We start from the raw sequence: 27,294 nt of genomic DNA, 5'->3' as shown, positions 1-27,294 counted from the left end.
GTGTACCCTGCGTTCCCTCGGCCATCTGTGGTCAGCTGTGGGGGCTGACCACAGATGGCCGAGGACAAGGCTAATTCTGAGTCTGCTGCCCGTGGTATCGGCTGGCTGAGTTGCCCCTTTGTCCCCCCCCCCCTCCTGCTTACAGGCTGAATGAAGCTATTTATAGGGCCACGTATCATGGACTGAAATGTGCAACAAGAATTGAGAGGCCAGTTAAAAGGCAAGGGGGGGGGGGGGGGGGGGTTGCCACAGATTTGGAAGACCTGACAGATGTTGGTGCCGTTGTGTACGTCAAAAAGGAAATTGTTTAGCAGGGCGAGTGTAGGAGGGTGCTCGTGACAGCCGAGGGACACATTCACAAGTGCTCGTGGAGGAAGAAGAATGTCCTTCCTTTCATCTCAAAAGGACTCACAAAAAAACACGGAGAACAAATCTCATCCAAGCACGATGACAACTTTTCCAACAGCTGAGAAGTCAGCAGCTGACCAAAAGTCCTTTACATCATGCTCCCATCACAAAGACAAGAGGGAGAACCCTATTGGTCAACTCGGGTTTTGAACAAAGATGTGCCCTAAAAATTAGGGACACATTTTCCCCCCAAAAAAACGCAGGACTGACTAGACAGGTCCGGATGTCTTTATTTAGTCTTTTTTTTTTTTTGGACTACTTTGACAATTTCTCTCTCTCGCTGAGTAATTGAACGTCTTGCACGAAGGACTTTGAGGCTGACTTCGCCAGCTGTGTGACCCTAAAAAAAAAAACTAAAAAAACAACAACCCCTGTCCATTAACCTCTGCAGCCCGCAGATGAACCCGAGAGGCAGGTGTCATCATAACTTTTGTGAAAACGTCCCGAGACATTTGACGAACCTCTCGGAAGATGTCCCCGCAGGCCCTTTGTTTCAAACTAAAATTCAATCAGTGCTTCCACACCAAAAAAATAAACACAAATAAAAAAAATTTAAAAAAAAAAGTTTCTTTCAACACGATTGACTGATTTAATAACCGCAAAAAAAAACAAACAATATCAATGTGGAGAAATGCGCGGAGCCCGCTTTTACGATGCTTTGAGCGTTCATCCCCGTCCGGACTGTGCCTGTTGTGGAGGGTCGGTTCCCGTTAGATTGGAGGAAAAAAAAAAAAAAAAAAAAAAAAAAAAAGGCTACTTACAGAATGGTAGTCTGGGCAGAAACTGTCGGTACGGTCTCCAGGTTTAGATGCATACATCTCACGGTGGTTCGGAAACATAAGCAGCGACTCGGACAGCCGAGTCCGAGCTGCGGACCGTTTGCAAGCAAGAGCAAAGCCGCCGCGAGGAGACACGGAGAAAAGAGCTGGCCAGCCCGCATCGCCATTGCTAGCAGTGAGCCGAGCGAGAGCGCAGACCGCCAGCTTGCCCCGCTCGCACACACTCTCTCACGCGCACACGCACACGCACGCACACACACACACACACACACTGGGAGAGAGAGGGAGAGGGAGAGGGAGCGCAGCGGGACCGTGTTGCAGTTCCACCGTCCAACCACAGTTGAGAGGAATAACTTTTGACTGGCGTTCATTGAGACGATGTTATGTGTCACTTTTTTTTTTTTTTTTTTTTTTTTGAGGACACAAAGACATAAATTGTATATAAATTGTCATTAAAAGAGAAATTTACAAAACTCGTCACAGCGTCCAAATTTGCAATTCACCTCATCCCAGGATGTGTTATAGCGTTATAAACTTTATTAAACCAAAACTCGCGATATTTGGAAGCGTAGAATTTACATTGTAAAGTCTCCTCGGTGGCGGTGGGCTACTTAACCTCCAATAACTAAAGTTTTTATTTTTTATTTTTTATGATATGGTGTTCCCTTTAGGCCCATATCCATTGGCACGGTGAGATTAATGATACAAAGAAGGTAAAATCACCTCCTTAAAGTAAAAGTAAGGAAATACCAAAGGTGAGCCAACTCCATGGTGCTTTTTCACCTCAGACATTTGGACTTGTCCCAGTAGGGAAAGTGTATGAATGATTTGGCTACATTCACTGGTACAAGCTGGTTCACAATCGTTGGCGGACTTGAATACTTACTGGAACTTAATCATCATTATTGCAGCTGTGCTTTCCTTACTGTTACAAGTTAAATTGTCCCCCACCAGTATTCAAAATCTTTTTCTTAAGTACAAGTACAGATGCAACAAAAATGTGTTTAGAATATTAAATTACTATGCAGGTCAAGTGTTATGATTTTAACCTGTTATTGAATGATGTCGCCTAATAGGTGTTTCAAGGAGAGGAGACAATTTTAACTAAGATACTTGATACAGCTCCTTTTTAGGGTACTTTAGTGCAAAGTGACAATAACTCGGCCTACCAATCAATAAAAGACCAAGCGTCAATTAACCGGAGTGTTTTTCCTCCCTAAATGTGGCTTCTTAGGTGAATATTTTCCGACCATGAGCCAGAACACACAGTACCTGAGCCCTGCAAACTGTAATAGTCAGTTCTGCCCTGATAAAAGCGATTAAATTTGTCAGAACCAACCTATTTGGTTTTTATGTGGTCCCTAAAGCAATTCATTATGATGTGTTCATACAATAAAAGCCATGGTTGATGTTCAAATCGTCAATAAATGCTTTTAAAGAAGTGGTGTTCAACATCTCTTTGGCCAGAATGTGTTCACAGCATTACATGTAATTTATGAAAAGACTGAAACGTACGACTTTCCTACAGTTCTCATGGAAAGCCTAAAGCAGGCTAATCCTGGAGTTCTGACAGGCCAGCTAATTAGCATATTGGGAGGTAGTCTGAAAATGGTCCAACTGGCACTTCAATCAGAGAGGAAAGCGGGAATAAACTAAATGTTCCACATTTACATGGCTCATTAAGTCAAACTAGACTATAAAGTTTAAAAAAAATTTTTTTTACAGGAAGGCATCTTTTTTTTAATCCACTACTGCCTTCCTTTATTAAAAGTTTGGGTTTGCTGACATCTGCTGGAAATTGTAGACAAAAACACTACATATCAATACACAATCTTTCCGGGCCCTGAGATAGCGTGTTGACATTATGCTATATCAACATTTTAGATATGCCTTTCTATGTATTATAAAGACGATATTGCACGTGTTTTCGCTTTAAACAACTTTTCATAAAATAATATTCAGTGTAGTTGGCATTAGTTCATTTAAGACACCAGCTACTGAACAAAGCCGCACTACTGGTGACTATTTATTTCAATCAACGCATGAGAGTCTCGGTCCTGTCCTCCATAATGGAGATCCACTGCAAAACCCATTTTTAATGACCATATAAGAAGCCTGGCAATTTATTTCCGATTCAAGCCGCTATACTGCCAGCAGCTCGCTGGACATACACAGTCTGCAACTTCTTGATTGGTCTATTATCTCAAACTGGAACTCTGCTCAGTGTCAGGCCACATCCCTGTTCCTGATTACTGTATTGTGCGGGTCACGGGCAGTTGTGTGTCTGCTGGCACGCTACTCTGTCATTGTTTTCATTTCCACCACTAACAATGCTTTTCCATTGCAATTGTTCGCATTTCCATAACCTCGTAGTCCCGATGCGCAGATTAACGAGGGCAGCTTTGTTTCAGCACATTGTGCTTTCCATAATACACCAAGACATTCTATGGATTGTGGTGTTTTATTTGCGGGGAGTTTTAGTTCAAATATTTAACTCCGTCAATGACCATTGGTGCATTGTTCAAAATCTAGGCCCCAGCAGTTCCACGGATTAAAAAAAGTTAAAGTCAATTTAAAACTTCCAAATCTAAGCTACTGTGACTCATGTTATCCCTCCATGTGTCCAGAAGCTGCCACTGCAGCCGAAGTTGACCTACGAAGTTAAAAAGAGCTGCATAAAAAAGAGGACACGTACTTTTTAAAAAAAAAAATGTTTTATACTGGTAATCTTCAGATCACTGTCTTGCTGTATAACACAGGTCCGCTTCAACTCGAAGGCTGATGACCTGACATTCTCCCTCCCTCGGTTTCTTTTTGTCAGAGAGCAGAATTCCTGTTTCCCTCAATTATGTCAAGTTGCCCTGAAGCAGCAAAACATCCCACTGTTGCCTCCATGTTCAACACGGAGCTATAACGTTCTCTTTGTGGAACTCTGTGTCTGTGTTTTTTAACAGGACTCTTCAGAAACAGTTCAGTCTTTGAATCATCAGTCCATAGAACATTAAGGTGTGTTGTCCAAACATTCTGACAAGCCTGAATGTTTTTCTGGGTTAGACTTTCTTAAAAGCAGACCTTTGATAATCATCCCTTTAGACTTGTTATGATCTCCAGTTTAAAATACAGTAATTTGTGGTGCCCTGGTAGCAACATGGTTGAGGTGCATAGTGTACACTTGCATGGTGCCCAGTTAAGTTTTAGTTGTTTTCCTTTACACCGTTATTCAATTCAATTCAATTCAATTTTATTTATATAGCGCCAAATCACAACACAGGTTATTTCATGGCACTTAACACATTAAAGTCCTTACAGCAAGACTTTACAATATTATACAGAGAAACCCAACAATTCAACAATTCCCACAAAAGCTTGGAGGGGAAAAAAACCCTCCTCTTTAAGGGAGAAAAACCTCCAACAGAGGGAAGGAAAAACTCCCTCTGAACAGGAAGAAACCTCCGACAGAACCAGGCTCAGAGGTGGGCGGCCATCTGCCTCCACCGGTTGGGGTGAGGGGAGAGCAGAGAGAGAAAAGGACAGCATAGAGATACAAGAGAAGATGTACGTTATGTATTGAATAAATGCTTAAAGAAAGTTCATAATAAGCACAAGAGACTGACCTTGAGAAAACAATTTAATTTCGATGTATAAATTGAAAATACAAGGGCAGTCACAGTATGAAAAATGTTAGTGCAAAACTGAAGAATGTACACTGTATTTCTGCTCATACACAAATAACCTGGAGGTTGTATTGTTCCTGCCGGCCCTATTAGTAATCTAAATGTGAGTACAAGTAGAAATGACCTTTTTACAGAGAATTACCAATGCAGATACCACATGTACACACACGGAATAATACAAATCTCCAGTTGCCTGATGATTAGAGTTCATAGAGAAACTGCAAACTTTCTATGTTACTTGTCTCTCCTTTCTTTATTTCAAATATTTTTTTTTTTTTTTTTTTTTTTTGCCTGTGGTATGAAGTGAAACAATGGGATGAAACATTCGATTTATGTTCCAAAACAAAAAATGACACGAAGGCCTTTTTTTTTTTTTGTTTCAACCGTTGAGAAGACACTGGTGATTCCAAATCGAGCAAAAATAAACCCCACACTTACTGACTGCACCATTTGCATATTTCATACACACAATGAGGAGTCACTTTTGATAGTCGCAGGGAGTACTACTCGGTCTGTAAAAATAAGCTCTCGGAGCCTCAGTCTTTTGTCTATAAAATGTTAGAAGACAGTAAAGACATGCCTTTTAAAAAGGTTTTGTGCTGTCAACAGTTCGAATGAAAAATCCTCCCATTTGAGGAGCCTTTGATGCGACAAGAACAAATATTTGATCATGCCAATTTCTGTTGATATACGAATCGATTAACATTAGCTGTCACTGATCGCCACAAAAACACGCTTTTGTGTTTAGTTGCAAGAAATGTTTTTTTTTTTAAGCTGACCTGCTTCATTTTGACTTGATAATAATGCTGTCGATATTGCCGCCTTAAAAAAACCCGTTGCAGGGTCAAGTTTGTTAAACATATCCAGTTACATTAGAATTAAGAAGATATGTGCAGAGGTTTCGATGCAGACTTTGAAATGGAGAACTTTTGTTGGGGATGCCAAATATCTTTTTGGAGAGCCAGATGTGACCCACAGCCTGCAACTTGCCAATCACTGATGTAAAATATTATCTAACAAAATGCCCTCGCAATATCAACGTAGCCTCCGGTAACAGGGATCATTCATCTTTGGCAGCGGCACACTGCACAGTGTGCAGGATATGTGGATTGTGGCTTGAGTTTGCTGACATCTGCAGGTGGCATGTTTATATGAAATACAACTGTAACAGTTTTACAATTAATAAAAAAGACAGGTTCTCTGGGAATGATTAATGAACACACAAAAGAAATCCTTTTACAGGCCTCTGGCAACACATTTTTTCTTTATTCTGAGTAAGATGTGTCAACATCCAGCATGACAAAAATTGTACAAAGTTCACAATTTATAAATGAAATATCACAGCAACTTGTGATTTCACACATTTATAGCAAAATTAAAATGTCAACAAATCCATGCTGTGTAGTACAAAAATAAATCAAACTTCAGTTCCACAGAGAGCACAATAGTTTATACAAAATCCTGTCTTTGTTAATGGTCACTGAAATCAATCTCAAAATGAACTGGCTCAAACAAAAGAATAAACTCTGATGAATTCACAATAATTTATATGAAAAGTCAGCATTCTAAATATGTGACAACCTTTTTGTGTTCCCTATAGATAGTCACAAATAACTCTTTTCAGATTTGTGATTTATGTACCAACATCAGATGAGCAGCCAGTTTGTGCTTTAAAATCCCTTTTTCCATTTTCACTGATAATGAGAATTAATTCAAAAACTGGTACTAGCTATTACTCTACTGAAGCATTACTATATTGGCAAAAAGCTGCAGACACGATGCTGTGGAAAAAGGCGTATGCAGTCATGGATGATGGGTAGTAGAGTCCTGAAAGAGGACAGTAAAGTACAATAAATGAGATTCAATCAGGTGAACGACAAGCACCTTTTGCATTAGCTCTCAAAAAGGCAAATTCTGAACATGATCGCTAACAACTAGGACAACAGAATGGCGGGGCGTATACAGTCAGGCATACGGATGTGACGCTGGATTGTATCACCCCACGAAGGTCTCGTTTCACTCGGCCTTCGCTTCTTCTGCTTTTTTTTAAAACCTTGAATTGATTGACTATTTAATCCTTTGTACAGTGATTAGATATAAAGTGCTGCTGGGGGATAACTTCATCTTCCTAAAACATAGCAAAAATGAAAGAACTTTGTTAATGTTTTTACACTTGATAATAGCCTACAGTATAACTGCTATGGTTATAATCCTCTTCTCTGATTTCAAGTCCCTGTTCTTCCTCTCTCAGTGGTACTAAATCCACACCAACAGTGGCTCCAAGCAGTTGGTTGCTCCAATCGTGTGCCAAAGAGGTCACCTGGAAAATTGCACGCTGCCGTACGTAAGGATAATATCTTCAAGGACAAGTGCAAATAGTCTACTGGCACATAAGTGGGGACAGTGACCCTGTAAGTCCTGCTGTCATACTCTATAAATACTCTTTACAAAACCCTCTGAAACCCTCTTATTAGGCTCTCGGGTACTGCTTTTAGTTTCTGTAAGAACATCAAAACATGGAAACGAAGGTGTCCCTGTGCAAAATCGTACAGAAAAAAAGTGGAACTCATATAAGCTACTTTCGCTTCTAAAACTCAATGTCCAGGTTGGCTCCTCTTTTTTAAAAAGACTTTTTGTATTAAAAGATTTGTATAAAAATCAATATTTTACATAGGCTATATTAAAAAGATTCATGTTACCCCGCTATGCTTATAAACAAGAAATTGCATATACCCAACCTTTTTTCCTTTGCAGATTGCATCCCGTACCTACTATAAACAAATGATTTAGTTGTAATATTGCTGAGACATTTCTTGATCCTCGCAACACAAGTCTCGAAATTGAGCAGATTTGATACAAGAAAGGCTAGAATGTAGTCTCTATACGTCATTGTCTTTACACATCTTTTCTACTTAAGACTAATTAAGGATGAGCATGTGAACATGCATGCGCTGCACAGATGTGTTCCTCTAGGAATTAATTGGCTCTCCTAGATCATGGGATTTCCACCATCGGGTTTCCGTGTAATGATGTTTACAATATAACTGTTCATACATACATTCATACATACATCAAGTCAGTTTCCTCTCCAGAATCATTTACAGCACCAATTAGAAATGCCCCCACCTACAGCTACACATCTTTTCTTTTCATCAAAACAAAGCACAAACATTTCTCAAGCATTGTCAGAAAATAAAGCGATTTGCAAACCAGTTCTTGCTCTTGAACAATCTACACGCAAGTAGAGTAAGAAGACAAAGAAGAAGGGAAAAAAAAAACAACATTTAAAATCATCAAGTCCAAAACCAAGTAGCTTCCTCCTCGCTTGTAGTTTTTTTTTCACTTTTATTTCACTGTCCACTTTTTTCATCTAAAATGCTTTGTTGTCAAGCAATAAAAAGAACTCGCGTTCCGTTATCATTAGCTTACTGTTCAGAAATATACACTAAAAATGTGCATACATGAGCAGCTAGAAACATTACATGACACTATGTCAGCTCATATGAAAACGTACAAAATGTGAATGTCCTCAAAAACTATTTTGCGGTTTATTCTTTTATGTTCTTCCTCAAAGCAAGACATAAAAAGAAATGAGAGAAATAAATTATCGTGAGGTCTTCCTAAGCATAATACCTCTTTTTTTTTTCTTTTTTTTTTTAAAGAACAGAATTTAGAATTTAGAATATATAACACTATATAAGTTACTGCACCAAATCGAGGAGATCAAATCTTCACTGCCTGTTTGTGTGTGGATCCTGATACACCACGCGCAGCCGCCGGGGGAACAAAAATCTCCCTTCTCTGAAATGTTACACTTGGATCCCTTGAACAGCTTGCTTGATGTTTTCCAACAGCGCTTTGTTTTCTGGGCTCTGGTACTGCTCTTGGTTTGTGTACATATCCGTCAGAGTGGTGACGTAGGCATCGAAGTTCTGCTCGCTTATTGGCTCCTGCAGGTCCAAAAAACATGACATGTAGGTTGGTAGAAGAAAAGGCTCTGCGTATCTCCTTCTAATTTAAAGAAGAAATATGTAAAAAAAAAATGTATCTGATTTAATTAAAAAAATGTCTGAGTTGTGTGTGTCCATAAAAAAAAAAATGATATAAGAAAATGTCCAATTAGTGTTGTGTCATTTTGAAAGTACTTTTGTACATTTTTAGTTTTAAGTTTGCTCAGTGATGGACCAAGCTTTATTATAACAGCAAATCTCTCATCTTCCATCACATTCCCAGATCATTACAGCACATTTAGAAAGAACAACATGGACACACATATGGATATGGTATGTGGTTTATGACAAGTAGAAAAGGAAGCAAATAAAGGTCCTAACAATTTGAGACTTGTAAATTCTAGGTATTTAGTTGCTTTTAAGTTGCCATTCTTTGCCTCGATCATAATAACATAATAAGTAAAACAGTTTGAATGATTCAAATAATTAACTTACTTGCTGGTGCAGCTGTAAGCAGCTGTTATTCCTTAGAGGAGGCTCTTTGTGTGCCAGTGGTTTCTGGGAAGGGAAAGAAGGGATAGATTTCTATTAGCTCATTTTGAGGAAGTAAGTTGTTATTGTTAAATATAAACAATAGAGGGCAGTATTCCACATAAAGCGGCACACAGCAGCCCTCGGATTAACTGAAAAAAAAATAGAAGCGGGACCACAAATGAAGACACACAAGACAAAACCAATTGGTGTTATATTATCATTTGTGAGAAAAAAAAATGAATAAAATAAATGAGTCTTTGTTTGTCTGAACAACTGGTGAAATATAAAAGCAGGGTATGATTATAAGAATGGCTTAACACTTGGAGAAGGATACTTAACTGAGGTTTAATAAAGTCCTTTGTCAGTGAATGGTAACTGGTCCATTATGTAAGAGGATATCATGAAAGAATGGCACTGTGATGGATAAAACAGGACATAATTGTGCGTGATTACTATGTAATACTTATTGTGATATTGTCAAGAGCCCAAAAAAAGAATGGAAGTTGAAATGAAAGTGAACAGAGTAAAGTATCTGAAGCGTTTAATCTTATATGTTTATGTGCCGGTAAACTATTTGCATTTTTCCTTGACGTTTTCATTCCTCAAAAAAAGTCAACAGTCAAGAATTAAAATGACAATGAAAGACAATTTGCTTTGAAAACTCAACCGATTTACAATACAATATACAGTGAAGCTTTTTAATCATTTTATCGCTTTAAAGAACAATCAAAACCTCAATATACGCTAAATACATTTTTGTTTCAGCTCAGAAGGTTAATTGTAATTGTTGGAGTTGCTAACCACTGTGACAAACTACATGCCCAATCAAACCGAATTATCACAACTCCCCCTCACTGTTTGGAAAGACAAGCAGTGCTCCACATTTTAGACTAAGCATGCACAGTAGGCTGTGGTTAAATACACAAGTAATGCTATGGTTTGCTATATTCTGCAACTTGCTGGCTTGCCGTTCCTGTTGGCCCTTACCATATGAGGGAGCTGGACATTAGCTAAACTGTTAATCAGTGACTGGCTGAGGTTGGCCAGCTCATGCAGGAGAGATTCATTTTGCTGTTCAATCACCTTGTTTTCCTCCTCTATGGACTTCAAGTTGGACTCCATTGTTGTGATCTGCAGAGAGGAAGGGTGGATGACACAATGTCACAGTGCAGCTTTCGCGATCATCACGGGCGGCTACACTGTACTGCCGAATCAGATACAGACACAGGTCAGTGAGTGGAGCGTACAGGAAGGGACTCACCTGTGTTCGAAGTTTGATCATGTCTGCTTCCACTTGCGAATTAGAGTCACTTAAATCTTTGATTTCTTCATCCAGCTGTTTGATCTCCTCTTCGTGCTCCAGCCCTGTGCAGGAGGAGCAGCATTAAAACTGACACTAGACTACAAGACCTCAGTCAGGAATGAGATTTACAGCCTTCACAGTATGCTGGGACTGAAATGATTCAAAATGACTCTATGTGACTGCTTTGTGTAGGATTTCTGCTGGAATGTTCTGTTGTGTGTGTGAGAGACTGTCTTCGCCTCCACAACAAAATATGGAGAGGTCATTTTAGCTGATTAAGACTCAACTATCTCAAACAAATTGCATTAAGTTTTTGGCACGTTCCTTCGTCAAAAATATTAAAATTGACAACAGCCCAGGGTGAAGTGGTTAACAGATGGAGCACACGACCACGAGCAAGTTCAGATAGTCCATGTCTGAATACTGCCAACCCAGATTGGAGCCATTCTTCTATTTACATCCTGATGCTGCTCGCCACACACACACACACACACACACACACACGCCCCTCCTAAATGGTTTATTATCTGAAATTGGAACTCTCTTCAGTAAATCATTCCACGTCCATGTTCCTGATTGGCCGCATTGTGTGGGTGAGTGGTAGTTGTAGTTACCGTTGCTGGCACGTTGCTGCTTTATTGTTAGCATTTCCACCCCAGAGAGTCTGGCTTTCCTCATGGCGGAGGTGGCACGTGGACAACCTGACAGACTGGAGGCGGCGACAAGAAGACGATAGCATTGTTTCAGCATGTTGTGGTTTTCCACACGCAAAATACCAATAACCCAACATGATTTATAGACTGCTGTGTTTTATTTAAAGGAAGGATGACGAAATATTCCATCAGTGTCACACTTAAAGAGAATCGTTTTTAGGAACTGCACCTATTCGCTTTCTTGTAAGGGGAAGCGATATCAGCATATCTGTGCAGCTTCCCCGTTAGTTTAGCTGCGAATAAAGACCGGAAACATGAGCAAACAGCGAGCCGGACTCTGTCCTAGCAGCACCAGGTTTTACAAGGTTAGACACCTGACTATGTCTTGGCCTGGGCCAGTAGCTTTCCTGAAGTCTCCTGGTTGCCCCGGCAATTCGTCAAACAAGATTTGACCTGTTAATGAGAGAGGTTCAGAGGGGATGGCAGATTTTGTTACCACTGGACAGACGTGGACTAACAATTTCCCTCATGTTTCCAGCCTTCCAAACTAGCTACTGGCTCCAGCTACATATTCGTAGTACAGATAACAATCTTTGCAGTGTTCAGCTATTTATATCAAACTTAAAATATGTATGGCCCATGTCACAAAAAATGTACACCTCGTTCAATCCATCTTGGTTATGAAATAAGTCAGTTGCAGCAACAACACATAGTAATTCTTTCTTTCGAATACCAATGTTTATTACTCCGGGCCCACCTCCGATGTGTCAGGAAGCTGCCGCTGACATGACCCGAGCCGTCGCAGCCGGGAGTTGGGCAGCACATGCCCTCCGTCTTTCCAGATTTCCATGTGAACTGAATGCCATTTAGGTAGCCATCTTTTTGTCTCTTGGCTGCGATGGGGCATCCTGATGCACTTCTGTGGGATGCGTACTTTCCTGTCACGTGTCCCTGACCATCACAGCCTGGGACTGGACACCTGGTGTGAAACAAAGTGACCTTTATTTAATGGGTGGCGGATTTTTATAACTTCACTTGCAAGTAAAACATCCTTCAGCTTTTCTTCAAACAGGAGACAGCATCCTTATTTCTACAAAGACTAACCTGGAAGTGTCAGCTACTGGCTGTGTTTGCCTTCTCAGTGGTAAAACACCAAGTACTATGTGAGCAAATTTCATTTTTCTGTTTACCTATATCTTTTTTTTTTTTAGCTTTGATATAAATAAAGATATGATCATCTTATTTTAAAGCTGTCTCGGTGGCGGCCTTATCACAGTTTTGGAATAGTGACAGTGCATCAACATCAGTGGTAATCAGATGCAATGAGGCAGCAAATTATACCAAATGTCACACCTTGCAAAATGGATTATGGTTAAAACCAGCATCTGTTCTGCAATAGAAGTCTCCTGGTTTTAGTTCAACTTTATGGCTTTTTGACTGCGAAAAGAAAAAAAGGGAGTATCAGGTGCACTGCTTTGTACAGTTTAGTATCTGAGATCTGTCCTCAGTCCGAGGAATTTGCTTAATCAGTTAATTTCTTGATTCACTACACTTCCAAAACATTAACTCTCTGACTACAGTATTATACATATAGTTCCATCTTCTATTTTGCACTGCCAGCACACATTTTAATCCATTATCAGTTTCTATGGAGTCTTTGGAGAAATATCTGATCATATTTATGTAAACTTTTACTGATCCCTTCAGATATTGACCACATTCTGCCAAAATTCGCTGTCCAGGTTCAAATTTCATTCTATCCCCAAATCTATCTGTATTGATTTAGCCATTTCACCTCTGTAGGCCACTCAATTCATTATTTGAATCCCAATTTCCCTGCCATGCCCTTGACTATATCATCATCTTTTAATGATGATCAAGTCTCAGATTCTTAAAACAATTACGGAAATGATCGCTGACACCAAACAGAAGTATTGCTCTAAAAGCTTGCTGGAGGTGAGTTGTTGCAGGAAGACAAATTCGGAAAAGTGAGTGAGCGTTGGAGAGAGTGCTGGTGTGTTAGAGTGAAGAAACCATGGCTTGGTGTTGTACAAAATATGGAAAAACTAACTCTTCACGCATCTTTCATAGACTGTTGGAACGGGACGCGCTGCCTTTGTGGCTAGTTGTGCTATAAATTGATGCATTACACTACTATTGGGTTTTGCAGTGAAATCCTAAACTAAAGCCCCTTTTTCTGAAGAAAAATGTTGTTCAAAAAGTGGAGACAGCTGCTGGAGAAAGAGTGGCGGTAAAGCTATTATCTTAAGGCAGTGCGTTGAGAGAGAGTTGAGCGAGACTTTACTTTCCGGTTGGGGCTCCTTTCAATAATTTTGTCAGAAAATCATATGAATAATCTGATTCTTAGCTGAGCCCCTGAAGCACTCTCACTCTATACAGGACTGATTTCAAAAATTGTTGTCTCCATTAGTCACTTAGATGCCAAATGATAGGAAAATAGGTAAAAAAATACTCGAGTTTCCCTTTAACTGTCCAAGAATGTGCAAGAAAGGACCATTGATATGGCCACTCTTTATTAATACCTGTAATTATATTTGATCACATACTTTTTTGTATAAAATACCTCACAAGGGACGGCTGAAATAAAGTTGGAAAATGTGAGAAAATCCCCTCACATGCTCACCCAAAAGTCTACCAAAGATAACAAATACAATGTTTTCACCCTTCTACTGCTCCCCCTAGTCGTTTTCATGCAGCCCCTGAGTGTAAAAGCTTAAACCAGGCCCTGTAGCACAGGAGCGCATTCCAAATGACAGAAACATGGTCAGGTCATGATCTTTGTCTTGAAAAGGACACATAGGCTAAGAATATTGAGGGAGGGTGCAGTGACCTTCCCTCTGGGTATAATAAGATCACGAGGAAGATGGAGAAGGATGGTGTCATTAACCCTACTCCCAAGAGGGTAGCTGGAAAGATCAAGATGTAGAGTTGATTTACCTCCTTTTACATTCAATACTGCACAACTGGAAAACTCTTCAATCAAAAAATGTTTTTTTAATGTGTTAAATCCTCTTAATTTATTTGATTTTATTAGTTAGAGACACCGATAAAGACACATTATAATGAACAGAGCATCCTGTTACCTGTGGCAAACCGTCCTCAGAATCCAACAGAATGACAAGCTTGAGAATGATCAAACTGTGTTGTTTGTGCTCTGCACCACCAGAGAAATCAATGCAGCTGCAGGGATGAGGCCAGAGAAGCCCATTGTGGGATTTAGGTAGAGTCAATCAATCTCTCTCTGCCTCCATCTCTCCCTCTCTGCTCGCCTCTCTTTCTTTCCCTACCTAGACGTCTGCAGGAGTTCACCAGAGACTGCGGAAACCCCCCCCCCCCCCCCCCTCTAAACTGCTACAACCTTGCACTTCTGAAGTTTCTCCTGCACCTTTAGACCCGGGTTGAAACTTTACACTAAGAACACATTTGTCTTGTCAGAGCTAATACTGATTTATTCCCGCTTACTGTAATGCATGTCAAACAGGAAGACATGCACTGACTGCGCAAGACACGGCAACACTGATCAGGAATCAGAATATTCAGTGCACTTCTGCTTGCATTCATGCAGCTTCGTTGCATCATTTTAAAACAGGAAATGTAAAGTCATATGTCATGTCATATGTCACATGGGAAATGTATAGTGAGCAACGAGCAGTGAGCAGTGTGCATAGCACTAGGAAGAGCCTGAGCATCAAGGTTTTAAAGGGAGACAGAAGACTGATGATCAGTGTCTGTACTGTACCTGATAGGCTCCTGGTCCTCCTTGTTCTCTTTACTGTGGATGATCTTTATCCCACTTTTCCTGGCCCGCGGACACCCTGAAAGACTGCAGATAAATGATAGTGTTAGAGCATGCGGTATATGTGTGTGCGTGTGTGTGTGTGTGTGTGTGAGTGTGTGTGTATGTGTGAGAGAGCGAATAGTTAAAGCAGAGTAAGATTAGATCTATACAGGGATCTTTACCAGATAGAAAAGAAAGGAAAGAGAAAGAATGGTTCATGTGTTTGTTGAATTCGTGATTTACCTTCTGTGTGAGGCGTAGTTGCCAGTGATATGTCCCGAACCGTCGCACCCTGGTGTCGGGCACCTGGGGCAGAAAACACAAAAAGGGCTCAGGGTCTACAGCAAAAGTGCTGTAGCTAAAGGATGATATGCAATGTGCCTTTAAGAGGAGGAAATACAAATTGCAATAATCTATAGGTTGGACAATTTTTTGCAAAGTTCATTGTCTATTCAGCATGAAACAGCTGCCGACATATGGTTTTAACAGGTCGATATACAGCAGGACAAGCAACATATACATTAGCTAAGTTGTTCACTGTTCACTTTTAGGATTTCAACATGAAATGATATTTTCAGCATGAATAAACGCTAAATCCTTTTTTTTATGTTTGAACCCTCACCAGAAAAAAAATATATATATATATAATTACGGGCTCTGACATCCCCTGAGATCTTATGTATTTGCACATTGGTCTAATTAATAGATTGGCTAAGAATAAGAATGGTGATATTCTACATTTATTATATTTTCATAAATTCCTTCAAAGACTAAAACAAACAATTACGTCTAACAGTACTTTTTTTTTTAAATTTATCTGTGGCTCTCGACTCCAAGCCCATTAGTTTCTACTGAATACTTAAGTCTTTAAAATGGGTTGTGAATATTTAGTTTTATATTGGAAAAAAGTTAGATCATTTTCTGAAATAGCTGGCCATTGCACTTTTTAGCACACTTTTCTTAAACAAAAGGAGTAGGTGTATTTGTTCGGGACTATTTTCGGCAGTGGACTGATGTACATTTAGTGCTCTAGAAAGTATTCTGGGTTGTAGGACAGTGTATGTGGGACTAAGTCAAAGTAAACTACAGTGTATGTGTTCATGGTAAAGAAACAAGATGTGCTTTGAGGCAAAAATGGACCCCCATGGCACAGAGCAAAAAGATATATTTGGATACACACCCATTCATACATACTTGTTGGTGGGATATCGCCATTGTTGTTTATGGTAATTTTGTATGATTTGTTGAAAATATGAGATTAAAAATAGAATATAGGACCTTAATATATGAGCTTTAAATTGTTTTCCTTAAAGAGCAGTGAAGTAAAGCGCTATATTTTGGCATATTTGTGCTTTATATAACCAGTTTTTACATTTATGCACACTAACTCTAAAGTTGACATTACCCGAGGCAGAATAAGCAAAACATACAAATCATCATAAACAGTATCAGTGAGTCATCTCAGGCCTTACTTGAGCTCTTGTGCGTTGTTGGCCAGCATACTTCGAATGCTTTTATCAGCTAAAGGACAACCTGAGAGACTGAAAAATACACCAATGGAACATTAGTTATACGAAAATATAAAAGAAAAGAAAAGACACTCCAACCACGGTGACACAAAACAGTCACTCATATCCCCATTTCAAAGACATGCAAAAAAAAAATTAAAAATTAAACAGGAAATGTAAAAAAGCCATGATGCAAGTGCAGAGAGTTGATTAAAACAGTTAACCCTCTGAGTATTTGTATTTATAGGGAAATGGAAGGCTTGTTTTCTTGCAGCCACTCTACTCTGGATTCAAACAGGACTGAGAGCATATAAAGTACAGTACATTAACACATGGGTGTTTTCAAAAACTTGAACTTTGTCCCAATCGGGAATTGGTTGTTTTAGGGGAAATCTCAAGTAGGTGCAGGAATGTCTGACATCACTCGGTCCTTGCAGACTCACACCGCAACCCTCAGCAATTCTGCTTAAATCTCGCTGCTCTGAATGGTAGATGCTTAGTCTGCATTGCACTGTGGGAAGGGCCTGGAGGACTGAATAACATCAGCTTAGAAGGCTTTACACACGGCCCATTGAGAAATAACTTTATCCCAGGGTTTAGCTAGAAAATTAACATGTACCCAATCTTTAATTAATTTAGTCTTTTCTTATTTCGTGATTCCCTTGCTGCAGCACGTCAAGTTGCCAATAGTCAAAGGGCTAACAAATAAGAGAGAGCGAGACATTCTGTCTACAGGTGTTTGACAGCATTGTTGAGGTAAGCTGAAAACAATAAAGAGAAATAGACTTAGAATCCACCAGGAGAAAAGGAAGTCACACCTTCGATGTGAGGAGAAATTGCTCGTCAAGTGACCACTTCCATCACACCCCGGTGTGGGACATCTGCCACCGGAAAAATAGACAGATTTATAAGTCCAAAAGGAAGGAGAAGAAAATGTGAAACTTACAGAAAAAGGGGTTGTTTCTGATTTTTTTTCATTGTTGGTTTTCATTGTTTCCAGTTTAGCTTCACTGTCTGTGATTAATATTGTGCTTCCTGAGATCAGCTACACTTGATGTGGAATGATACCGTGTCATAAGAAAGCCAAAGCATTAAAAGAGGGACACTGCAATGAAGGTATAAGTAGAAGCTACCGGGTCTGGGATCAGTGTGGACATGTGGACAAAGCTGGTAAATAAAAGTCTTTTAGCAAGCCACTGCAAGCAGCAGAGGGTGGGGGAGGGAGGTAAAAAGAGAGGTGGTTCACTGAGGTTAACTGGAGCAAAGAGAAGAATGAAAAAGGAAACAAGATGGAAGGGGAGGGGGAAGCAAAGCAATGATTGGGAGAAGCAAGTGGGATCAGGTGGACAGGAGGAACACTGGCAAATTGGAAAGACTAGGAGGACTCTTACGTTATCAGGTCCTTCTTACTCTCCTTGCACTGGGCATACTTGGGCTTGGGGCTGGGCATGTTAACATCTGTGGTGTAGGAACGGTCCTCCAGCAGATCGTGGAAGGGATCCAGGTCATCCGGCTAAGGTTCAGGTGGGAGGAGAGGGAGGAGGGGGAGAGGGAGGAAATAAAAGTGTTCTTTTTAAGTTACTCACTTCATTATTGGCAATGCATTTTCAAGAAACATGCTTGTATGCGCAAATTATACGGCACACGTACTCCACAGTCCGAAAGTTACAATCTATTTCGTGCGTCAGCACGTGGTGCAAACTCCTACTCTTGGGAGTCTGCTTCCTTTACCTTCCTCATCTCTTTTAACAAACACGCAGACATCATGAGCACACCTGTCAGAGCACACAGTCTTGTCAATTTGAACGCTATTGCCATTGCTTCAGCGCCAAACGATTGGTGTGTGTGTGTGTGTGTGTGTGTGTGTGTGTGTGTGTGTGTGTGTGCAGGTAGGCACATTTACTTTATGAAACCATCTTTAATGTTAACACACCAGCATTACAAGGCCAATCGGGATAGGAGACCAGTGTGTTTGTGTGTGTGTGGGAGGTGTGGGGGGGGCTCATTTGTGGTTATGTACCGTTGTACGCGTTTATCGTACTTGTGTGCGCGTAAGTACAGTACAGTGAGGGAGTTGGATTGGTTGCAGTCAGTCACTAGATGGCACTGTGGTGTAGTGTCACACCGCTGCTCGCTGTGTTATGTGGGGCTGTGCTTTGTCTGCAGTGCATGCAGCCAGGGCACGACGGCTGTTGATGCAAATCCTCTTTCCTTTCTGCCATGCTACCAGTGTGTGTACAGTAATGCCCACAAAGAGACAGGTCCAGATACAGCCCAAATTATCCAGCGCCCAAGCTGTCTCGGAGTGTGTGATGCTGGGTCAGCCAGCGAGTTTCTCCAATTAAAGGGAGCGCAGGCTGAGAGGCAGAGAGCACGGAGAACGACACATGCATACATACAGAGATGCAGAGCAAAAAGTAGGCTAGGGATGGAACTCGCATATACACACAGACACACTCCCAAAGAGACGTGGGTACAGACACACACACACACACACACACACACACACACACACACACACTCTTATGAATATTCACACACAGCAAAAGAGGCACATGTGCTGTACATGCATGCGCCTGTGCACACCGACAGGCGCACCCAGCAGTGGTGCATTGATTTCCAGCAGCTCTTTGATGAGATGAGCTATTCCGATTCCCTCCCAAGGTGCTACTTTGCATAATTCATTTTGGAGAAGAGCGAAATGTAAAAACAGAAAGCCAGCATGCGGGGAGCATGATACAAACAGAGCAGAAACCTCCGTGCATGGCAACACTAACATCAATTAACATGCGGATTCATTAGGTTTCCCTCAAAAATCCCTAATATGACTTTCTAATGATTCTAAATATAACAGCGAGTCAGACGGGGAGGTGAGAAACCTAGAAGACAATCAGACAGCAAAGCAAATATTTGACTTGGAGACACTGTGTTGAATCAATGGCTTGGAGGAAGATAATTTGGGCAGAGACACATTGAACAGACCGTATAAGTGACGCATGCCAAGTGTATGGTCTGTCAGCTTCCATAGCCATTACTACTGTGTTATTAATTGTCGCCAACATCATGACCGCTTGTCATTTGCAACCTCTCTCTTTTATTCTTCTCATCATCACTCATCACCGTTTCTCTCTTGATCCCAGCATTTACCATCAACATTTTAAGGGGAAATACATTTGTGGTGGAACATTCTGAGGCAAAGAAGAACTTAACTTTATGGCTTTTGACGATCAAAACTAAAGTTTCTGTTTCAACAGGAATGAAACAAAATGTGTCTTCGTGTGGCTCAACCAAGGAAGGTTATATTTTAAAGATACAAAATTTAGATGGTTATCAACCTTCCTTCCCGAGAAAATGATACATACTTATTTATCTGACCATTACCAGATACTAGCGGCTGACTACATTTCTAATATCGTCCTGGTTATTTTCCCCTTTACCTCTTTCTCGTCCTCGTCTATGTGTTTGATCTTGGTGTAGTCTACAGGCAGGTCCCAGCAGTCGGCAGCGTCCCCCATGCCGTAGCAGCGGGAGCCCAGTAGGGCGGCTTGTCTCTGGGGGGACATGGGCTCTAGAGGGGTGAGCACCGAGTCCCCTGCGCTGCCGCCGCTGCACAGACGCTTGCTCATACTCAGGTCCAACGTACCGTTCTCATCAACATCTAGACTGGGACTCTGGAAAGTGTATTTGGATGTGGTGATTGTGCGTTTAAGTTGGAGTCAGGTTAGGTCCGTATATGTGGAGGTGGTGTGTGTGTGTGTGTGTGTGTGTGTGTGTGTGTGTGTGTGCGTGTGTGTGTGTGTGTGTGTGTGTGTGTGCGCGCGCGCGGCCAATTGTGTTGTGTGTTTTAAGTCAGATGATTATGATGAAGGAAAGAGGGATACACAGAACATAAGGAGGCAGGGATGGAGAGAAAGGGATAAAAGAGAGAGAGAGAGAGTTTCTGATTAAATAGCAGTCAAACATTTTCATATTTTTAGGATCAGAGCTGGGCAAAACAGTCACTGTATACATACTGAATGCTGAAGAAAGTACACGAGAAGTGCTTGAATGTTCTATTTCTCCGGTGAAGTGTTTCACTTTTGAACTTTTTCGGGTACCTTGGACAGACGGATCGAGAACACATGCAGTTCAAATATCGGAAATAATATTCCAAATTATTTTTTGCCCAAATCTGGCGAAGAAGAAACCTTAGAAACATGCAGTGTACAGTAACAATGGAATCGTGACACTCATCAGAGGGTCAAAAGAAGAAGAGGTTGTCGGCGCTCAAGGACGAGTGCATCCCTCTGTGAACCCCTCCTTTCCTCTTTCTTTCTTTCTCTCTCTTTCCTTCCATCCCACTATGGTCTGTACTGTGCAGTCACAAGGGTGGGTGGATGTGTGTGTGTGTGTGTGTGTGACTTTGTGTTGGGTGTGTGTGAGCCTAATGTGAGTGGACATCACAGGGAGGGCAGGGACTGAGGGTTAGGGGTGGGGTTGAGAGCAGTGATGAGCAACAGTGGCTGAACAAGACTGCAGCATACCCAAAAATAGAGGCAGAACTATACTGTGTTCTCCAACAAAGTGGGCCATGTACAAGACCGACAGTCCACTAAAGCATTCGCTTTATTTCTGCAGTGTATTTTTCAATCTACCCTTGCATTTTTCTTTTCTTGAATCTATATCTTGTATATGTATATAACAGAGTGCCACCGTATTAAGGATTGTGTTTTGGTAGACACGTACATGATTGCTCTCATAAATACACCTCTCTCTGAATCCCCTTCTCATCTCCCCTCTCTTCCTCACCCTCCTCACTCTCTTTGCTCCTTTTTATGAGTAGGAAAGCCCGCTTTAATGCTGATTCCAGCCGACAGTGTCCCCAGGGGTGGATTCTCCTGGTGTCTGAAGCCAAAACCTTTGTGGTGCACACTGACTGAAACACACAGGGTGATAGATTTGGGACTGGGCATGAATACTGCAACAATTGTGGCTCAAGCAAGGATTTCAGGATAATAGAAAAAAGTGTAAAAAAAAAACAAACTACTACTGTTGCTGGGTTATTATTCTGTGGAGACAAATATCACACTATCACTAATAAAAGACGGCTTGGAAATCAAGCACAACAGGGTGATCGGACAAAGAACACTCATCATAGGAGTTTTTAGCACCTGTCATTAAAACTACTCAGCTGATATTATTCCATGTTCTGATTTGAGTAGAAGCTTGATAAAAAAAAAAGAAAGAAAGAGGGTCACTGAGGACAAGTAGAAAAACTTGGACTGTGGGAAGAAAAACATAATAATATTCTCCGTTGAATAAAGGTCAAGTTGTGAAGGAATAGATCCTATGGAACGTGCCTCATCGCGCGTGACTTGTCTTTGTGAATATGCTCAGCAGACCGACCTCTCTGTGTATTGTATGTCACTGTCCTTTAAATCAAACTAATGACAAAGATATGTGAGGATGCACCAACCCCCTCCTAATTTAGCCAGCTGGTAACCCCTGATCTCTGTTGCCATGGTAATATCAGGTGTAAAAGGGCCCCAGTATAAGGGGTCAATTGGTTAATTCTCACCACATTACTTCAGCCCACCTATTCCAGGTTTAAAAAAATACGAGCTTTCTTCCTCTCTGACCCTTTCTCCACTTGAGTGTCACTCTTTAGGGTGGTGGTTCTTTCTCTGACTCTGCTCCACATTTCCTCCCCGTCTTCATGTTTTTCAACTTAACAAACATCCATAGCTGCCAGTTTTACATCTTAGAGCGCAGTTTGATAGTACGCAGACACCAAGATGATCTCATTCAGCTGAACTGTTCGGATGTCCATAGAATGTGTTTCAGCTTTGCACAGGGAAATACATCTTGTCGGAGGTTCTGTCAACCTATAGATATATAAATATAAATATATATATAACCTACAACATATCTAAACATTAACATTCTTTGAATGACATTATACTAGAAAATCTGGAATATAAAATGGATACATGAAACTTGTTACATAAAAAAAAAAAAAAACGTTCTTTTTTATAACCAGACACTAATTTATTCCTTTTAATCAAGACACTTTTCCTATTATTCACATAACTTCATTTTTACATATCACACAACTTTATCATCATTTCACAAAATGTGCATCTTCCAAAGTTTTCAAAACAACTTTTCTATCAATAATATAAGTCGTTATACTCTGTATATGTTTTGGACATGAGCCAGACTGAAATAGGGTTGTCTCCTTTTATACTCTGGCATCCTCCCACAGTCCAAAGACATGCGTGTTGAGTTAATATGTGTTTCTACACTGGTCACAGGTGTAATTTGTTATCTGTCTTCCTGTCTTGGTCCTGTGATGGACTGACGATCTGAGTCGTTCAATGACTACCTTCTTTTATCTATGTAACTTTATTTTACCCAATTCAGACACTGAAATCCTCATATAAGCTTTTATAACAGCCAGAATCCATTACATTTTCTCTAAAATGCAGTCAGCTGAGTCTTTCGTGGCTCTGACAGGTTTAATTATGCAACACTGATGTCTTTGCTTTGGCTACCAACACAAGTAAAGACTGATTTAAAAAAAACCTTGCTCTGACTTTGGTCCTTTAATATATTTCCAGTCTTATTTACACTATACTCTTTTTGGTTCTGGTTGATTAACTTTTCCAACACGTATCCCAGGAAATGTAGAAAAAGAACAGAATTAGTTCCTGAATTCTGTTCTGTTGTAATATGAATTATTATTCATATTTATTATTATTTCTGAACATTTAACCTCAATCCTGCTGAAATATTAAAATTATTCCTTATATATTTGGCAAGCTGCCTGTGTGTGCATTTTTAATACTTGAAGTCTACCTAATGTCATGTTTTCTAACTTGCAAAGTGTGCAGAGACTCTTTGGGTTGTGTTTACTACATACAGGGTAGTTCCTTTAAGGATTTCTGGAACTTTGAGTGGATCTGCTACACCATTGTTCATTGGTTCTCAGCCTGAAGGGTCAGCACAAGGTAAATCTGAGGGGCAGCGAGGTGATTACTGAGACATGAGGGAAGAAAAATTATTTCGAATTCAGTCTTTCAGTCAAGAGACTGAGAGAACGAGATACGGGTGGATAGGCTGGCTGAAAAAACAAGGAGGCGAGAACAGGTGTGTGTGTGTGTGTGTGTGTGTGTGTGTGTTGTGTGTGTGTGTGTGTGTGTGTGTGTGTGTAAAGTTTCATTCTCAACAGAAAGGAAGGAATAGTGTGTGACGAGGTGAGGTGTTGAGATGAAAGAGGAAGAAGGGGCAAAAAAAAAAAGCCCTCTGAAGTCTTTCGTCCTCCCCATCCTGCCCTGAGAGCATACAGGTAGTCTGGCCCCGGAGCAGCTGAGGGTTCAGACAATGAAATGGGGTAGGACCAGAGGAAGTCCTGACTGCTGCACCTCCTCTCCTCTCCTCTCTCCTGTCCTCATTCCCTGTATTGTGACAATTAGAAAGCTCCCACCATCTTAACTCTCCTTCTTTATTTTCAATTCTATCATCCTCATTCTGATTCTCTGGCACTCTCTGCTGTCAACATAAGCATTAAGCCAGCATTAGCCTTGTGCTGTGCACTCTTTTTCTGGCCTCCATTTTCCCGCTCAGCATCTGGGTGCAGATAATACAGGAACACTGTCACCTTATCTCCTCAGAAATGACACACTGGACTCATGCAGTGTCAAACGGTGCTTCGTCCTGCGCCTATCTGATCCCCAGACGGAAAATAAAAAATTGCCCTGCTGAGCTCTGAGTGTAAGACACAGCCCAGACCCAGATCTTCAATGGAATGTGTGTGTGTGTGTGTGCAGGTGTGGTGTGCACAGTTGAAATCTCCCTATCTTTGTCAGTTTTCACTGCCAGCATTAGTATAATGAAGGAAGCACCGAGATAATCTGTCAGTGGATTTTTCTTTGGCTACAGCAGGCCACAGTCTTACAAAGTGTAGCGAACACTACACCTTTATAAGACTCTTATGAGTCATGCGAGGCCACTGTGTCACATCAGGGAATACTTCTCCTCCATAAAACAGGAGACATGTCCGTCTCAACCAGACATTTTGATGTAGAAATCGTTAACGTCCAGGGATGTAGTGTTATTTGCTGAAGTATTGAAATCTGTAATGCACGTACATGAGCAAATATACGGATGTAACTCTGTAAGTTGTGGCTCATTGTTAGGTTGTGTAACTGCTGTGGTAGGGTCGATATTTTAATCGCTTTGGTTTAGCAAGGTCAACAATATGATTGTGTTCAACATTTGTTCTGGATTACTCGTTGAAAGTGTGATATTTCGATCACAACACATTCCAAATGTTTCACAATAAAAGCCGAGTTAAGAAATGAAGGCTTTTTTTTCTACTGAAAGGCTTGAAAGCCTTTAATTTGAAACAGACACAGAAAGTGTTGAGTTTCCATAATGCAATGCTGTAACAGGGCAAACGGTAGCTGATTAAAACAAGGCCATGAGTTAATGTTGTGAATTAATTAAATACACCTTAAATGCAAATGAAAACTTTGACCATTCTATTTGTTTTCATTCTCTCTTGCATGATATACGCTGCAGAGAAAATCTGGATCTTCAAACACCTAAAAAAAAAGTAAATGAACATTTTATTTTCCCACTTGGAAAAAAAAAAAGTGGTGGAGCATCATTACGATGAGCTCTGGCAACACTACACCTAGATTTAAATCTGTTAATTTAACTGAATATTTTGACCATTTCAGTGTCAAACATCCAGAGTCCCTCCTCTCCCCTCTTACCTGTGAGCACAGGTCCTGGGGCTTTACCCCCATGCCGTGGGGCATCTCCCGGCAGCGCGTGGACAGGTTGAGGATGGCTGTGGCTGCCATGTGCGCAGCCTCCATGTCGTGACTGTAGTCGAAGCTGCTCTTGCTGCAAGTGCTGCTGGCGCTGCTGCCTCCGCCCCCTCCACCTCCTCTCGCGCCCCCTCCGCCACCTCCACAGCTTAGGCTGCTGCTGCTACTGCTGGGGGCGTAGGTGCTGGTGGTGCTGCTGGCGGAGCTGGAGTTCTTGCAATAACGTTTGGCTGCGGGACGCATTGAAGAAATTCAAACTCAAGTTTAGTTCTCCAAGAAAATATCCCCAATGAAGTGTGTTTTATGTATGTTTAAAGTTTGGTGGGACAAAAAGTGTAATCTTAAACTAAATTAAGAACATCATAGCTTTTACTGCCATTCCTCTCAGTCATAAAACAGCCTTGAAAAAAGCCCTTCGCCGGCCAATGAAATTTGTTATTTTCATCGACAGTGTAATTTAAATACATTTAAAAAAATGCCAATCAAAAGATGTGGCCCTGAAGTGTCTATGCTTGAGGACGATTTTCTAAATCTTGTGTGGGTACAAGAGTATTATGGTGAAATAAAAAAAAAATATGTCTGCCTGTGATTTTATTTTACTGTAAAATAGTACCATCAAATCCTTTGGGGGAGATGTCCCTTTGTCCATGAACTTTTGGTGCGATGGCCCGCTTTCCATATACTTGGTGGTTGTTGCTGCCGTCGAAGGCGCTGTAGTCGAAGCTGGTCTTGGAGTACTTCTCCAGCTCCTTGGCCAGGTTGGAGCGGGGCGTGCTGGTGGAAACATTGTTCTTGTAACCATACTGTGGATAGTCCAGTTGTTTGACAAAGCACATAGGCCTGGAAAATAAATGACGAGGGGGTGGAAGTTGGACCGAGGCACTCAACATTGCCCAGGGGAAGGAGAGGAAACTTGGGGTTTGGTTAAATAATGGGCAGACTGAGGGGAAGAAGGGAAGGAGCAGACTGTTATGGTGATACTCCAGAATTAGTGCATGGAGGATGATGCTGGAAAATGAAGCGGCAACTTTGGGTGCAGGACTTTGCTTTTTGATGCCATTGCACGGATGTTTTCCTGCTCTTCCTTTCACAAACGCGTGTTTTTTATTAACTGTCGACAATAAAGCCATGCTAAATTTAGTTTCTTTTGTTACTCTTGCATACTTTTGATATGCATTTATCATTTTATATACATTTACAGTCTTAATCTAAGACTACTAAGAACTGACATGTACGATCTTACACTGCTGATGTTCAAGTAAACATAATAAATATAAAATTGACAATTACTTATGGCTTATGGCTCATCACAGCATTTTTACGACTATCAAAGAAACTCTTTCAAAAAGCTCTGCCTTCGCTCTGATAAATGAGGCCAGTTTTATGAAAATCTTATGAAGAGATTTGCCTTCAATAGTGAGCAAAGAGATGAACATGCAGCCTCTTGCAGATATTCTCAGGGGACAGGAGAACATAAACATAAAACAAAAAGGGGAGACGCCAAATCTCAATTACAGAATGAATAGCAAAAAAGAACAAAACATTCCAATGTGACATGAGTAATTTATCATGTTTAAATCAACAAAGCTGCATTTGACTGACACATTTACCAACACATTTTACATCTACAATATTCCTGGATTTCATGATAAAAGATGTGGATGAAAGCGTAGACTGAATACTACCTTAAGACTCGATCAGATGCCTGGTTGGACTTGGCTGGGCCCTCACAGCTCTGGTGCTTGTCTTGGGTTTTGGCCAGCTTCTCGGCTGCAGCGATGGGACAACCTGACAGACTGAAATGAGAGAGCAACCTAAATGGCATTGTGGAACACACATTTTGATGAGTGAAAATGTTACATTGAATGCA

The 27,294-nt window shown here is 40.8% G+C and overlaps 2 protein-coding genes across 11 annotated transcripts in view; both read right to left on the bottom strand.

Annotated features, from left to right (window-relative positions):
* The window catches only part of LOC138205151 (peroxidasin homolog), a 50,692-nt gene extending 49,315 nt beyond the window's left edge, over window positions 1-1,377 (bottom strand). For all 3 annotated transcript variants that reach the window (XM_069160893.1, XM_069160894.1, XM_069160896.1), the window contains exon 1: window positions 1,170-1,377. In XM_069160893.1, coding sequence (XP_069016994.1) covers window positions 1,170-1,354 — 185 coding nt within the window. In that variant the 5' untranslated portion in view covers window positions 1,355-1,377. The remainder of the gene's footprint in view (window positions 1-1,169) is intronic.
* A 4,729-nt stretch (window positions 1,378-6,106) lies between these two features.
* The window catches only part of myt1lb (myelin transcription factor 1-like, b), a 99,332-nt gene continuing 78,144 nt past the window's right edge, over window positions 6,107-27,294 (bottom strand). For 5 of the 8 annotated variants that reach the window (XM_069160887.1, XM_069160886.1, XM_069160890.1 and 2 more), the window contains 14 exons: window positions 27,110-27,220; window positions 26,038-26,264; window positions 25,368-25,654; window positions 20,046-20,279; window positions 18,000-18,121; window positions 16,573-16,641; window positions 15,344-15,406; window positions 15,062-15,145; window positions 12,059-12,280; window positions 11,263-11,357; window positions 10,607-10,710; window positions 10,333-10,476; window positions 9,307-9,369; window positions 6,107-8,811 (listed from right to left, as the gene is read on the bottom strand). In XM_069160887.1, coding sequence (XP_069016988.1) covers window positions 8,671-8,811; window positions 9,307-9,369; window positions 10,333-10,476; window positions 10,607-10,710; window positions 11,263-11,357; window positions 12,059-12,280; window positions 15,062-15,145; window positions 15,344-15,406; window positions 16,573-16,641; window positions 18,000-18,121; window positions 20,046-20,279; window positions 25,368-25,654; window positions 26,038-26,264; window positions 27,110-27,220 — 1,966 coding nt within the window. In that variant the 3' untranslated portion in view covers window positions 6,107-8,670. Of the gene's footprint in view, window positions 8,812-9,306; window positions 9,370-9,684; window positions 9,760-10,332; window positions 10,477-10,606; window positions 10,711-11,262; window positions 11,358-12,058; window positions 12,281-15,061; window positions 15,146-15,343; window positions 15,407-16,572; window positions 16,642-17,999; window positions 18,122-20,045; window positions 20,280-25,367; window positions 25,655-26,037; window positions 26,265-27,109; window positions 27,221-27,294 lie in introns of all 8 variants that reach the window. The other 3 variants (XR_011178851.1, XM_069160888.1, XM_069160889.1) reach the window with 3 other exon arrangements.

This window comes from Embiotoca jacksoni, unplaced genomic scaffold, assembly GCF_022577435.1.
Source record: "Embiotoca jacksoni isolate LCO1_2020_lvr unplaced genomic scaffold, fEmbJac1.0.p SCAF_27, whole genome shotgun sequence".
In the NCBI taxonomy this organism is placed as follows: Eukaryota; Metazoa; Chordata; class Actinopteri; family Embiotocidae; genus Embiotoca; species Embiotoca jacksoni.
Note: the sequence above shows the minus strand (reverse complement) of the source record. Positions and strands in the feature narration are given on the sequence as shown.